At 45.5% G+C, this 15,210-nt stretch overlaps 2 protein-coding genes across 4 annotated transcripts; one reads left to right on the top strand and one right to left on the bottom strand.

Annotated features, from left to right (window-relative positions):
- Positions 1-1,687: 1,687 nt before the first annotated feature.
- LOC136461628 (uncharacterized) lies at positions 1,688-9,905 on the top strand. Of its 3 annotated transcripts, none has more exons than XM_066460915.1 (5): positions 1,688-1,843; positions 1,940-4,254; positions 5,859-7,433; positions 8,143-8,389; positions 8,934-9,905. In XM_066460915.1, exons 2-5 carry the CDS (start codon positions 2,107-2,109, stop codon positions 9,482-9,484), a joined length of 4,521 nt encoding a protein of 1,506 aa, XP_066317012.1. In that variant the 5' UTR covers positions 1,688-1,843; positions 1,940-2,106; the 3' UTR covers positions 9,485-9,905. The 3 variants fall into 3 exon arrangements, with proteins under 3 accessions (XP_066317012.1, XP_066317010.1, XP_066317011.1); XM_066460913.1 differs by having other exon boundaries at positions 5,775-7,433; XM_066460914.1 differs by having other exon boundaries at positions 1,691-1,843; positions 1,948-4,254; positions 5,775-7,433.
- Positions 9,906-12,176: 2,271 nt separating this feature from the next.
- On the bottom strand, positions 12,177-14,007 carry LOC136457594 (UDP-glycosyltransferase 75C1-like). The gene has a single exon (XM_066457623.1). The coding sequence runs from the start codon at positions 13,834-13,836 to the stop codon at positions 12,361-12,363; it is 1,476 nt and encodes a 491-aa protein (XP_066313720.1). The 5' UTR covers positions 13,837-14,007; the 3' UTR covers positions 12,177-12,360.
- Positions 14,008-15,210: the final 1,203 nt, after the last annotated feature.

Genomic DNA, 15,210 nt, shown 5'->3' with positions numbered 1-15,210 from the left:
GTCTACCATTGGTTAATTTGGTCTTAGGGTTCACGATGTTTGACTTCTCAGTCTCCTGTTTCTAGATCTGTTGATCATACGCCATGTTTTGGATAATCATTATCTTGTTGTTTCTCCATTGCCCTCGTCTATCCCGACTTCTGGAGTAAGCCTTGGTTGTACTAGGTTGCTCTTAACCATGTAACTTTAAATCTCAGTGTAATTTAGTGTTTGACGCCGTATAATCTTTCGTGTAATTCTAGATTTACGAAACGTGTTGTAGTTTCACCCATGGGGAGTGGATCCTAATTCACTCTTTTGTAAACCCTCACGTTATGAGATATACTTGTGTTGTAGTTTTTGCTCTTTCCACCTATAATGTAATCCTAGCCAATGTTGTGCTTTGAATCTAAGTGTGTTAAGTTGCTTGAGCCCAACTCCATTAAATACTTCTTTCCACTAACATGTCATTGATTTGCTGGCCTAGAATAGGCACCATGTAATGACAACCAACCTCTATGTTGGTTCACAATATTATAATGAAACAAGCCATGTTACCTTTCCTTCTCATATTTTCTCATTTAATGTACCAAATAGACCAACATTTTGTAGCAACACGATGAGAAAACATATTAGACATATGAACCATATTTCCTAAGATTTTTCCTATACCAAGCACATCACCCGCAGCGAAGCGCGAGCAGCAGTGGCTAGTATGTATGCATGCAGACCTGGGATTGGCCCCCTTGGCATCGAGGGCCCTGTATCATCGCACAGCTCGAACCCCCCCCAGGGCCAGGCCTGGACATCGCCTGCCTGCCCAGTCAACCATGACTTCGTTAGGCGCCAGTTCTTATTGGTGCCTGCAATTCAGAATGCAACTTTCTTCATGAGAGAAAGAATAAAGAAAAAATATGCTTTAATTCTACTTCTTTCTTCCACCCTAAAATATAAGTTATTAAGTATTCAAAATTTATCCTAAATTATAAAAGATTCTATGTATCATTAATGATAAAGGATTCTAGATATAACGCCACTATAACTGTTTGAGGAAGGTTAAATAATTTACGTATGATGTACAATTTAGCCGTTATAGCCTTATCTAGTTTTGTTATTAGTTGTTTGAGAAGTTGTGTTGAATGCTTTAGGCGGAGATTAAAACATTGAAGCAATCGGACAGAGAGGCGTTTGCTGGTATTAAAAATAAAAATTAAATTCAAGAAAAGAACAACTCGGCAATCTTTGCTAAGTTTTTTTTTTTTTTTTGACAAAATCTTTGCAAAGTTTGCTTAGCTCACTCAATGACGCGCCTCCAAGCCCGCCCAAACCCTGGAAGCGGTGACCTCTCATCACTTCCGTCCAATCGAGATCGGACGGCACGGTTTCCCGCACCTCCCGCACCCTTCACTTCCTCACTCTCCTCGCCAGTTAGCTGTACCCCACCATTCCCCGCTCTAAATCGGCAAAAACAAAAATCTAACCCCGAAGAAAAGAGGGGAAAAACTCGAGAAGAGCAAACCCTAGGTTCCCGTGGCACCGACGAAATCCTAATTCGACGCATTGGATCGCCCAGGCAAGGGGCTTTTCGTACAGATCGGCGCTCCCCCGTCCTCGGATTCGATTTCTCTTCTCAATTTGTCGCCGATCCGTGGCGGGAATCGTCTCGCCGCTCGGCGACTCTCTCGCCAGCCCCCCCCCCCCCCCCCCCCCCCCCCCCCCCCCCCCTTTTTTTTTTTTCTTGATCCGTCTGCGAGACACTAAAAGCGCTTCGCCGCCGGTCGCCCCTGCTGACGCCACCGGCACCAGGAGGCTTGTCGCCCACTCTGGTCCGCCACCGACGCTTGACGCCTCCAGGGCTCCAAAGGTAAAACATTATTTCCGTGCACAGATCTGCGATTTCTTTTAATGTCTGGATACCAAATGGGCTGTTGAGGTGATTGTGGATGAATTGATGGTGTAGGATTGCAGATGAGAGGATGATCGAAGCTGTTTCTGTGAACTTGTCGTGGATTCAACTGAATCCCCATGCTCCACGCAAAGTCCACCCCTGATCTGGGGTTGGGACTCTACGTATGATGGGAGGTGAAATTCTGAAGAATTCTGTTCTCTTGATTCGTGGGCTCGTGAATGGAATCCAGTGGCGGTGATAAACCCACTGCAACAGATGCTACCGAATCAGTGGTGGGTTTAGATGGTGAGGAGACTTTGTCTGAGAGGGAATCTGTTGGAGCAAGACATGCCTCTGCCTTGCCGAATGGGGGTGGAAAGGAGGCTCCTTCAAGCAGTTTATCTGCGGGTGATAAGAGGAAGCGTGACAACTTGGGTTCTAATAAAATGGAACTCAATGAACCAGGGACGCCAAGTTCCAGCTCAGGTGATTCCACATGGAGCATAGATAGTCTGGATGGCCGTCGCCAACTCTCATCGTCGAGAAATAAGAATGAACACTCTGAACATTCGGTTACTTCAGCTGGAGTTACAGTGATCAGGCAGCCTCGTGGCGTCTTGAGGTTAAGGAAGCTGGCTCAGAATGTCAGTACTGAGAGTCGGACTGGTGGTCATAATATTCCACAAGCTAATGGAGTTCCTAGGTCTTCCCAACTCCCGAGGCGGAACAAGAAGGGGGAATCAGTTGCGTTCCAGGAGAATAGAATTGGTGGTGATGAACCTGTCAGTTGCTTGAGAACTGGGAATAGTACTTGTGATCAGGATACTGGCACCAAGTTCTGTTCTGAAACTGAATTCTCAGTTGAAAAGCAATCACATCTTTCAGGTGAACCCTCAGAAGCTGTTCATGTTGACGAGGGTGGCTGTGACCATGTCAAAGATGATGATGGTGTTAGTTTGGAAGAAAATGCTGCTAGGATGCTCTGTTCTTTATCAGATAACAGATGTGCTGGATCACCAAGGAAGGGAATGAAATCACCTGATAGGTCATCAAAGAGATCTTTTCCTCAGCATTCAAATCATTTTAAAAATTCATACAAAAAAATCAAGGATGTACCTGGTCCTGCTAGGTCGCTGCGGAAGCGTGATGGTAAAGTTCCCTTCAGGAAGCGTCGCGCACGTCGGCATTTTTATGAAGTCAGCCCTAGCGATGTGGATCCATTTTGCATTGTAAAAGAGAGGATCAGGGTTTTTTGGCCTCTTGATGAGACTTGGTACTTCGGCTTGGTCAAGGAATATAATCCTGTCACAAGGTTACATCATGTCAGGTATGATGATAAGGATGAAGAATGGATCAATCTTAAAAATGAGAGGATTAAACTCCTGTTCTTACCAGCGGAAGCTCGCAATAGATCTAAATGCACCAACTCGAGGTCAGTGTTTGAGCCGAAGAACGAACAGGGTGACAGAGAAGACATGGATGGAAGCAATACAGAGAGTTCTGAGTCAGGTCCCATCAGCTCATGGTTGACTCGATCAAACCAAACAAAATCTGCTACACTTTGTGCCATCAGCAAGCAAGATCACAATCATTCCAATACTGTTGCAATTTCATTTGACCAAAAGCAGTGCCGTGGTTCTGATGCCAAGGAGTCTAATGATTCTATACCATGTAGTTCACTTGCAAATGGGGATGCAGAGGTTCTCAAGGATAGGACCACACCTGAGGACAGGAGGTTTCGCTTTGTTTATTCTAGGAAGCGATTTTGCAGAAAAAGGAATGGTTTTCTTAGCATTTCTGAACAGCGTTCTAATTGCCAAAGAAGAGGAAGTTCTGCTATAGTTCTTGCTGCATGTCCTAGTATGGAATCCAGTACTGCAACTGGTGCTTCAGTCACATATGTCATACCTGCATTGAGCCTACCACTGAAACCTGTTTATAAGTTGCTTTGCGAAGCCTGTTGCGTTTCAGTTTCCAATGCCTTCTTTCTCCTTCAATGTGGTACATTGGTTGCCTTATGGCCAGTTGTACATCTGGACATACTTCTTGTTGATAATGCTTTAGGCTCGAAACATTTCCTTCTTGACACATGCTTGAGATCGGCAGTATCACTTTTCTGTTTACTTGCTGGAAGCTTCAAGCAGTGTACTAGGCTGAGAACTGCCAAGGAATCTAGAATACCTTGTACTTCGATCAGATTTCAGATATCTGGTGGGCATGGTAGAAGCCAAGTAACGTTTATGTTCTTCAGCTTTGTTGGTGTAGAGAAATCCAAATGGAAACACCTTCAAAGAAAGCTTCAATATCACTGTTCAAAGGAGTTGTCTAAAGATTCCACAAAATGTACCGGTCAAAGATCCCTTTCTTCAATGGATCTCTTCTCTAAGGTATCTTCCTGCCTTACATATGCAGTTTTAAGTGATCTTTCCACATGACTGTTATAATTGCATTCCCTAAAAGATTTAAACAATCTTGCATGCTTTTGCCTTTATGAGCACCGGCTCATTAACAAATAGGGGCATTAACATTACTCAATATGCAGTAGCACCCCCTTATGATGGCTTCATTGTGTAAGTACTCATGGACTTTATGTGAGGTTATCCATAACCAGTTTTGGGTTATATGAGGAACCTTAGTGATGTATGGTCATCGTTCTCTTACCCTGTGTAATACTATGCTATATGCTTGTCTTCTATCCTCTTTCCTAGAATAGCTAGACAGACAATCATTGTTTAAACTGCGCAAAAACATAGCTTTGTCAGATCAGCTATGTTACAATTCATTGAATCATTATTGTATTCCACAAGGCGTAATTAGGGGCTCACCTAGGCACGCTTAAGCCCTGGGCGGAGGGGTAGGTGGAGGTATAGGTGTCGTGCCACCAGATCCAGAGTTACGCTGCCTGACGGAGGGAGTCGCGCTGCCAGATCCATTGCGGCACCACCTCCCTTTCTGGCCCAGGATTATCGATGTGCATCCGTTTGCAGGGGAGGGGAATGGAGCAGAAGGGAATGGGATTGGGGTCTTGATCCTGCAGGGAGTGCGTGAGACGGTGTCAATCTTTGTGGCAGCGCACGGAGATTGCATTGGACTGCAGGCGCCCTCCACAGGAGGGAGGGAGGGAGCAATTTTGCGTTTGCCCTTCACTTTTCTAACAAATCCTATAGATTGCTTTACTATCATTCCTTTTACTGATTTCTTACATTCTAGTCTCAAAAACTTCTATTTTCTCACAAGATAGTATTAGATATACTTTTATTTTATATTTCTCTTCTCTTAACCTCCTCTCTGGTATGTAGAAACAAGAATTACACATACACATGTTGGTGTTTAATTCATAGTTAGTCAATTACATATATGCAGAACAAACTGATGTAAACGCCTAGAGTGTGCCTAATGCCTTTTTTAACCTTGAATATTATTGCCCATATATTTGCATTAATAATACTCTTAATGTGCATCTTAATGTGTGTTTTATTTTGTTTAAGGTTGAAACAATACCTGTTCTTTGTTTCTGAAAGCCATATCAGGGTAAAGAATATTTACTTATCTAGCAGGGTTTCCCACTTCCTGTCAATGATTTAGTACTGCCATTGCTGTTGTATGTGTGGTCTCTTATTATCCTTGTCAAGTTATTTGTGCCTCAATAACCCTTTTCCCTATAAAACCGTAATGCACATGCCTCATGTGATTCATATGTGAATGTGAATCGTTGTTCAGTGGAAATACATCTCTTTTAACTGCTGTTTGTTTATTGATATGCACCTTTCTGTGCAATGATTCTTTCATTGATCTTCTACACATAGTTGTTAACATCATCTAACACATTGCTCTAAAACAATTGTGCTAGAACTCTATTTTTGCAGAAAATCAACTGACCATCGTTTAAATATTTTCTGTTAAACAGGGTTTTGATGTTCAGGAGTCTGTCTTTCTTCCAGACTCTAATTATTCAGATATCGAACCTGTTATTTGTTGTTTGGATGTGCAGTGTAGATTTGTTTTGGACATGACATCTGCACCTTCACTACTGCTTTGGCGCCATCAAAAATTGTTAACGGGAAGCAATTCGACTAATGGTTCTCAGCAATCCATGTCATGTACTTTGGATGAGGATCAGCAGCAGTTGGTAACGGAACATGAATCTATTACAGTTCGTCATGCTCCACCTCAAGTTTGTGCACTTAATCTTGGTTCATCACCTGATAGTCCATTGGATATGGCTTCTGCTAGTTGTGCAAATCCATCTAGCTCTGCTAGTAGGGAATCCAAGATTGCTGAAAGGAATGTGATCCCAGAATGTAATGTCGGCAGTATTGGTGATGCAAATATAATGCACAGAAAGTTTCAAGATCAAAATGGGCCTTGTATTGGTGCTGACAAGCTATGTTCCTCCAATCTTAGTGTTATTTGCTCTTCACAGAAGTCCGTAGAGAGTCGTCTTTCCATCAATGTTCCTCAAGACAAAGCAATTGATGCACCAAATGATAAACCTCTTGACAAAGATGAAAAAGAAAAGCAACCTATATCTAACTTGGTTCAGGAATTGAATGAACATTTAGTTGGTCGTGTTACACCAACTGCCCCCAGAACTACTTACCATAAGAACCGGTTTACATCTATATCACGTGCTTTTGGAGATGGTTCAAAATTACTGCCAGAAGACCACGTGTTGACTGGCTTTGCTGGTGGTTCTAAGAAGCCACGAAGTCAAGTTTCATACTCAGTTTCTCCTAGAAGTGAGGAACTTGGCTTAAAAAACAAAGGCCATTTCCACAAGATACAATCTCATGCAAAGAAACTTCCTGATAGTTCTAGAAGTGGGCATAGCAGTCCGGAGTCATTGACTTGTGTTGCAAATGTTCTTGTTACAGTGGGTGATAGAGGTTGGAGGGAGGATGATACCCAGATCACAATGGATTCTGATGGTCAGAGTGAACGGAGAATATGCGTGAAACTTGCTGAAGGGACCAAGTATGCTCACAAGGTCTGTCAAGTTTTGCAGCCTGGAGCCACAAACCGCTATACACATGCCATGATGTGGAAAGGTGGGGCTGAATGGTGCCTGGAATTTCCTGACAGAAGCCAGTGGTTGATTTTCAAGCAAATGCATGATGAGTGTTATAGCCACAACATCAGAGCTGCTTCTGTGAGAAACATTCCAATCCCTGGTGTCCGTTTGGTTGAAATCCATGATGATAATGATGTGGTATCCTTTGTGCAATCTGAAGATTATCTTGTCCACATTGGAACAGATGTTGAAATTGCTCTTGATCAATCCCGTGTGTTATATGACATGGACAGTGATGATGAAGAGTGGATATCAAGCTGGTGGAAATTCTTAGTAAGAGACACCACCACACTTGAGTTGGCAGAAGATTTGTTTGCGAGGGTTATGGACAAACTAGAGAAGTTTGCATATAGCCACAACTGTAATGAACTCAGCATTGATCAGATGAAGGAACTGGATATTGATGATGTACCTCTGGACATTATTGAAGTGATACATACATATTGGCAAGATAAGAGGCAGAAAAAGGGAATGCCGCTTATTCGACATTTTCAGGTGAACACATATTTTTGTGTTTTACTTATTTATTTTTGGCTTCTTGTTTAGCTTTCTATTGTTTAGTGATCATTTGGTTGATACAATAACGAAGCAGGTGACAATTGGATAGTTGTTATCTAGCTCTGTTATTATGTTTCATGTAATGTTTAGTATTTAGTAAGCATCTTGGATCCTTCATGGTACCAGCGTAACTAGATATAGATAACTGCAGTTCACTTACATAGTTTTATGTACATATTTATTTATTTAGCTAGGCATATGGTACTGAAGCATGCTTGACATTATTTTGCAAACAAGTTGTCACTTTCAGCTTTTGTTCTCAGCCTTTTGATACTGCCAGTGCCAATGTAGTGAAGTAAAAACACCATAACACTCTTTACATTTGCTGCAAATCCATCTCGTCCCAGGGTATCATTCTGACTAAGGCTTATTGAACCAGATCCTCGGGGGATCTTTTTGTTGCTTATTCATTGGCTAAAGATATGAAAGCCTTCTTTTTGAACAGTAGCAATGAAGCAATTTTTTGGTCATAGTTGATTGTTCTTCTGTTCTTATCAATTATTTTTAGAATTCAGGGTAACATAGATGCTTCCTGTGAAATAATTGATTGTTTTTCCTGAGCTTTGATTATGACATCTTTCCAACAAATAAAGGCTGAGAACGGGCACAATCTTGTTCTAACTCTTACATCATTTTCACTTTTCAGTCCGCTATGTGGAAGATCTACGAGCAGCAGGTACATGAATGGGAATCAAAAGTATACAGAATGCAGGGTTCATCAAATGGGTACCAAGAAAAGAAATTGCCTCCCAAGCCTGCATTGTTTGCCTTCTGTTTGAGGCCTCGTGGACTCCATGTACCATACAAGGGACCAAAGCAACGTTCTCATAAGAAGCTTATGTCCACAGGTTGCCATAGCTTTTCAAGAGAGCATGACGGCTTTTACCGGCAAGGTACTCTCCCTTAATGGCTACTCCCTTTGGTTTGCAAATACTTGACAGGACAAGGTTTGAGTTAAAGCTTTTTAAACTTTGATTGAAAATAACTTTAAAGTACTGCATCGGAAACTCGAAGGTCATATGCACAGATTTGTCTTGAAAAACACTTTTATGAAAAACATAGCTTTGTTAGAATGTTCATTTTTGTTCATAGAAAATATTGGTCGTACCTTATGTTTTGAAAACTGCTGTCTCCAAAACGTAAGTATATGCAAACTCGAGGGAGTACTTGACTAAGAGCATCTGCAAAAGCTCCTTAAAAGTTACTTGGTAAACTAATGATTATGGCAAGTGAACGAGATTAATAGGGGGCTGGGGGGGGGGGGGGGGGGGGGGGGGGGTGAGGGAGTTGAGAGGGAACACATGTGTATTTGTGAGTGGGCTGTTTTTTTCCCCTTACAGAAAACAAATTAGGGAGTTGTTTTAAGGGAGCCCTTGTAGATGCTCTAATGATCGTTTTGCCTTTTCCTGTTTGCTGATGTATCTTCCTCTTGTCCAGTATCAGGCAGGAGATACAATGTATGCACTGTGGATGGGAGGATATGCGAATCGTATGAAGCTGGTTCTCTTTATTCCTCAACAGGGTATTCTCCCAGGTTCTCAGCGAGAACAGATTCTCCTCGGGCATTTGACTCAGAAAGAAGTTCTACACCAAGATTTTTGAGGACCAATAGTGTCAAAAGGAGTGCAAGCCTTGCTTTCTCTGATGATCACCAGCCGTCGCCTTCCTTCCGCCCTCAGAGAGTAAAACGGAGCGCACATGACCATTGGAACGCTGTTGTTCATGACTGGCAGAACTCAAAGCACATCTTCCCAGGCTCGTCCCGTGTTGATATTGAGGAGCTCAAGCTGCGGGATGCTGCAAGCGCAGCACAGCATGCTGCTGCCATGGCGAAGCTCAAGAGGGAAAAGGCCCACTGCCTGATGCAGAAGGCTGACCTTGCCCTCCATAAGGCCACGGTAGCCCTCATGATTGCTGATGCAATCAAATCCTCCAGCAGGGACACTTCTCGGGATGGCAGAAGGGATTTGAGGAATGAGGAACGCTGACTTTTTTTTTTGGCCTTTTGCTGCGAGCATACATACAACTTGAGCTCGATGCTTCTTTCGCTGATTATGGGAGCGTGTTTTGCTCCATTTGATCTAGTCAGTAGATAGCATCCCCTCCCCTTTTCCTCCCCTCCTTTGCATCTCCTGTACATAGGTTATCTTTCTTTTGTTCTCTTTAGACCTCCCGGCTAACATATTGCCCGGTGAAGAATGGGCCAGGATGTAGGTCAGCTATCTGTTGGTACAATCTGGCGTGTTGTCTGCATAGCGGCTATGTTGTCTCATGGTTGGGTCACTCCATAGATTGTGATTTTGTTCGGGCCTTTGGGGCTTTCTAGCCGCTGTCCCACTAAACAATGGAGAGAAGATGAATGAAACGAATGGCACAGTACAGGATGTAGTGCCTGTGCCTCTTCTGAAACTGACATGTGGCTCACCTGTTACATCTACATGCTGTGGTTTTCCTCGCTAAATGGATGCCGCACAGTCGAAAAATACACCCTACCATAAGCTAAGATAATATAATACTGTGATGTGAACGAAGACACGAACACGGAGTTCCTGCCACATGTGTCGCCCATTTGAATTCTCCACAAAAAAAAAAATGGGGGCTAAATTATGCCCAGAACGACGTACGGCACCAATGGATTTAAGGGGCCTTTTGCATCTTTCATTTTAGAGGAATTGAAATCTGCATAATGGATTAGGATATTTGGCTTGGAATTTGACATTCCATAATATTTTCAAGCTCATAAATAAGCCTATCCCAAATTTATAGGGTGTGAGATAAAAATAAATTTTATAGATCACTATACTATAATTCTATTCTTAAACTTATAGCACACTCTTCAACCCACTTTCCTATAATAGAAGTGCAACATATAAGTATGTCACTTATATATCAAACAATAAATATATAAATATATTCCGTATATAACTATATTAATTTAATTAATCTATGCCTAAATTATAATTATTAGAATGAATTCAATTTCAAGGAAATCCTCATCCATGTGTGGCAGGCTGGCTGCAAGACGGATTCTTGCCTTGTCTTCCAGTGGCTGGGCCAAGATGTGCATAGCACGCCACACAAAGCCTCTATACAGGTCACGTCCGCACCTGCTATTGCGAAGCAGGCATGCTATGCATCTATCGATACCTTTCAAAACTAAAATCATCTCTACTTTTCTCTTTTCTGTACTTCCCTTCACATACCGTTAGAATGCCTTTTGTAATAGCAGCCTACGCTTCCTCTCGTTGCCATCTTCCTCGTCCCTTGTGAGACTTGATGGCGACGATGCTGTGTGATAGGGTGGGGGAGAACAAGGCAGGGAGGGGCAAAAGAAAATATCCTTCATCAGGCAAAAATGGTAGAAAACTATAGAACATTATCTCTCCAATGGTTGGTAAGAGTGACAAAAAAAATTCCCATCAACATATCCTCATTTCTCAGTTCAAACAGTAAGTCCCACTGCAAAAAGTATAAAATGTTAATGGACTAATCCCTGTGTTCTCTTGAGTGTGCACTATCTAGAGTGTAGACAAAAAAATGTTAATATTAGCATTACTGAATTATTTCCGACCAATTTCCTTTTCTTCATGTTAAGAAACATTGGGATTTAGTAGGACAAATATTGCACAATTAATCACAAAGAAATGCACATCACAGTATAAAACTGAAACAGCCACAAGAAATGCATGCCACAAGAAAAATATAGAAAATCCAAAGGGAAAATCTAAACCACGGCAAGAAACGCATGCCTCCCAGGAAAAGGTAGAAAATCCATTAATAAACGAGAGCTTATTGAAATACACGTGAGAGCATAGTGCCGTTAAATCGTAAAATACATCCAGAAAAATATGGCCTCCCACGCCAAGTCGAGGACTTTGAACCCGGTTGGACAAGTTCCACCACAAAAAATTCAACCAACTGATCTATCATCAGTTCCAACATATGCATCTAAATAAGTCCTTATTGAATTTTTTTCATGCGTTCTCGATCACTGTAGGAGCTGTAAATGAGAGCAGCTTTAATCAGTTGTTTTCCTGTTCTTATGTATCGATAATTCATGTTCCAAACAGACCCTAAACTATCTGGTCTCTTATGGTCTACAGCTGGTCTAGACGTGGTCAAACAAAATGTGCTTGTCAAGTGGATAGAAACTCCTCCCTGGTTCCATTATTCACGTAATGCCGATAGTTCACTTCACATGGTCATAGTAATTAACATTCGGAGTCAAAATTCTATAAAATACGCAATATAAATTATCACGTTGACATAGACTTATGATGGAACATGAATTGGAGTAATCAAATTGACTTGGATGCTCGTATTTTTGTAAATCTAATTCAGGTTTTAATGGCACCATTATTTTATTGGCAGGTGATACGTCCATCGACAACGTGACGTCTACAGTAACTATCAATTTTAAGATGTGCTGGTCTAGTATTTTAAAGGCACTCATAAAGATAGGGTGTGTATATGCTTGTATCCATAGGAGCGAGTGTGTATACATGTAAGTGAACGTGCGTCTGTATTGTGTTTCGGGGAAAAAACATGCAAGCAAGTGACATTGTAGGACGTTATGGAGCTAGCAGCATTTCAATGCTCATATACAATGAGTTTCATGAAGAACATTGATTTTTTTTTAAAAAAAAACACAAACACATCATGAAGACATGAACATACATGTACATGATAGACGTTTAGTAATTAATTCGAATCGAACCAAATCCAGCAAGAGCAACAATGTAAGTACAGTTGTAGAGTTCCATATCCTAAGTCTTGTATAGTATCTATGCCAGCTTATGTGGGCATATAGAGCAATAATAATCATGCGACGACGCGCGCGAGAGCTAGTATGTAGCGAGTTGGCCTAGTTGTTGCCTCCGGCGATCTGCTTGGCGACGAACGCCTTGAGGTTCCTCTCCGACGAGCCGCCCTCCGACGCGGCGGCGCGCGCCTTCTCCCTCCACACGGCGGCCTTGGCGCGCACCATCTCGGAGGTGGCGAAGTCGAGGCACCTCCGCAGCTCGTCGGCCTCCAGCACGCCGTCCTTGTCGCTGACGGCGGCCCTGACGCCGGTGCCGACCCTCTCCACCAGCCACGCGTTGGTGCCCTGGTCCGTCCACTGCGGCACGCACACGACGGGGACGCCGCACGCCATGCTCTCCAGCGTGGAGTTCCACCCGCAGTGCGTGACGAAGCAGCCCACGGCCGGGTGCGACAGCACCCGCACCTGGTCGCACCACCCCACCACCATGCCGCGCTCCCCGCCGAGCGGCGCGGCGCCCTCGCTGCTGCGGTTGTCCTCCCGCAGCACCCACAGGAACGGGCGGCCGCTCTCGGACATGCCCCGCGCCACCTCCTCGATCTGCCGCTCGCTCATCACCGACAGGCTCCCGAACGAGATGTACACCACGGAGCCCGGCGCCTGCGCGTCCAGCCAGTCGAGGTAGCCCTTGCCGTCCTGACTGAACAGGTCGTTGCCGCCGTTCTTGGCGCCACCTGCAGCCGCGTCGTCGTCGAGGAAGGAGAGGACGGGGCCGACGGGGACCACGTCCACGCCGTGGTCCCGCAGCGACGCCACCGCCTCGGGCTCCACGGCGTCGAACGTGTTAGCAAGCACGCTGGGGCTGTCCTCGCCGTCCAGCAGCTCGATGAGCTGGCGGAACGCGTCGACGACGAACGCGTAGGGGTCGTTCTCGGAGGTGGAGACGATGAACGACGGCAGGTCGCGGACGCGGAGCGGCGGGAGGCCCGGGAACCGGACGGTCGCCCACGGGTCGCCGCCCGCCGCGGCGATGGCCGCGTCGACGCCGTCCGTGGCGCGGAAGAAGTGGAGGTAGGCGGCGAGCACGGTGGCCGGCTGGATCCAGTAGAGCGCGGCGGGCACGGCGTGGGCGCGCGCCACGTCGGCCACCCACGACAGCAGCAGCGTGTACACGACGAGCGTGACGGGCCTGCCCGCGCCGCGGAGGCGGGACAGGACGTCACCCAGCGTGGCAGACCCCACGAGCTTGATCTGGTCCATGTAGTGCGTGGCGTCGTGCACGGCTTTGTCGAACCCGTCGTCGTAGCCGTCGGAGTAGGGCACGTACCACACCCCCGAGGCGTCGCGGTGGCCCTCCAGCTCCGTCTCGGCGGCGGCGCCCGGGAACATCTTGCGGAGCGCGGACACGGCCGTGGAGACGGTGACCCGCGCCCCCGTGGCGCGCAGTAGGCGGTGCGCGAGGTGGCGCGCCGGGTTGATGTGGCCCTGCGCCGGGAAGGTCACCACCAGGAAGTGCGGCTCGGGCTCGGGCGCCGCTGCCGCCCCCCTGATGAGCTCCTCCTCCACCATGGCCGGCATTGTGCGAGAGTCACCACGGAACAACAACCGTACCCCAGCTGCTGGTGGCCTCTGGCCTGGTGCTGTTGCACGACAAGCTGCTGCTGCTGGAAGCTAGCTAGTGAGAGTGAGAGGCTGATGGCTGTGGCGAGCGAGCGTTCGACGAGCGAGTGGTGTGGTCGTGGAGAGAGGTGGGCGCGATACCGCCTATTTATACGAGGGAGAGGATGCTGGTGACGCAAGCGGTGAGGAGAGCAGCCGCCGCTGACGCAAACGGTGAGGAGAGCAGCCGCCGCTGGCGGTGGTCACAACTCACAAGTCACAACTCAGCAGCAGAGGAGGAGGCCACTAGGCCAGGGCCGCCAATGCATGTGCGGTGTCAGTGGCCAGGTCCTGGTGCGCCTCCGAACGGGGCAACGGGCGAACGGCTGGAGCTGACCGCCACATGCAATGCAAGTAGGGTGCCGTTTCGGGACGCTGAGGTGTCCTTTCGCCTGTGGCGCCGGACTCTGTAGCGTAACGTCCTGCCTGCCTCTGGGCTGTGGCAGTGTTCGTGTTGGCCTTTGCATGCCTTTCGGTTGCTCTCTTCTCTCTCGTGTGTGTTGCCGTCTTTGCCGAGGAGATGGATGCAAATGCAATGCACGGAACTGCTGAAGTGCCATGGGGCTCTGACCGCCCCATCTTCCTCCTTTGGAAGCAGACAAAGCATCAACCTCTCTCTCGATAGTAAAGGCACGGGCTTACATTCCATTTTTTTTTTTACATAATTTGCCACATTCAAAGCTGACTTTTGAAAAGGCATATATAGGCTTACATACATGCATTGTGGACCATTTGTCCTTTGTCACATTTTTCAGTCTTTGCACGCAAGAAAGAGAGAAGATTTTGTCCCTACGTTGCATTGTATGGAGTGTGCGAAGATGCATAGTACTAGGATCTTAGGAACGTGACAAAACGTGTTCTCTAGCCCTGGCCTCCTGGGAACATATAGGCGGTCTTTTGATTTGATGCGATCAATTCACAGGTACTTGTTTTTATTTTTTAGGTCTAACTTTTTCAAGTTGGATCTTGTGATCGACTCTTAGTGAGATGGTATTTGTTTTTTTAGACCTCAAAACGGTATAGTACATATTTAGTAACATTATTCTATTCAAACATCAAATTTTAAACTTGATTATAAAAGTTTTAATATCACATATGAAGTACATGAATCTTAGAGCATCTCCAGGATAATGCTAATAATACCCCAAACCGGATATTTGCGTGGTTACATGAAAAAACTGCCGGTCCAACAGCTCCCCAATCTTCCTCCAAGATTTGCTCGCTCCGAAACAAGAAGCCCGCATCTGAGTGGTTGGCGCGATTTGTAGGTCCACCCGCCATCGGAGTGGCCTC

Source organism: Miscanthus floridulus, chromosome 6 (genome assembly GCF_019320115.1).
Source record: "Miscanthus floridulus cultivar M001 chromosome 6, ASM1932011v1, whole genome shotgun sequence".
Classification (NCBI taxonomy): domain Eukaryota; kingdom Viridiplantae; phylum Streptophyta; class Magnoliopsida; order Poales; family Poaceae; genus Miscanthus; species Miscanthus floridulus.
Note: the sequence above shows the minus strand (reverse complement) of the source record. Positions and strands in the feature narration are given on the sequence as shown.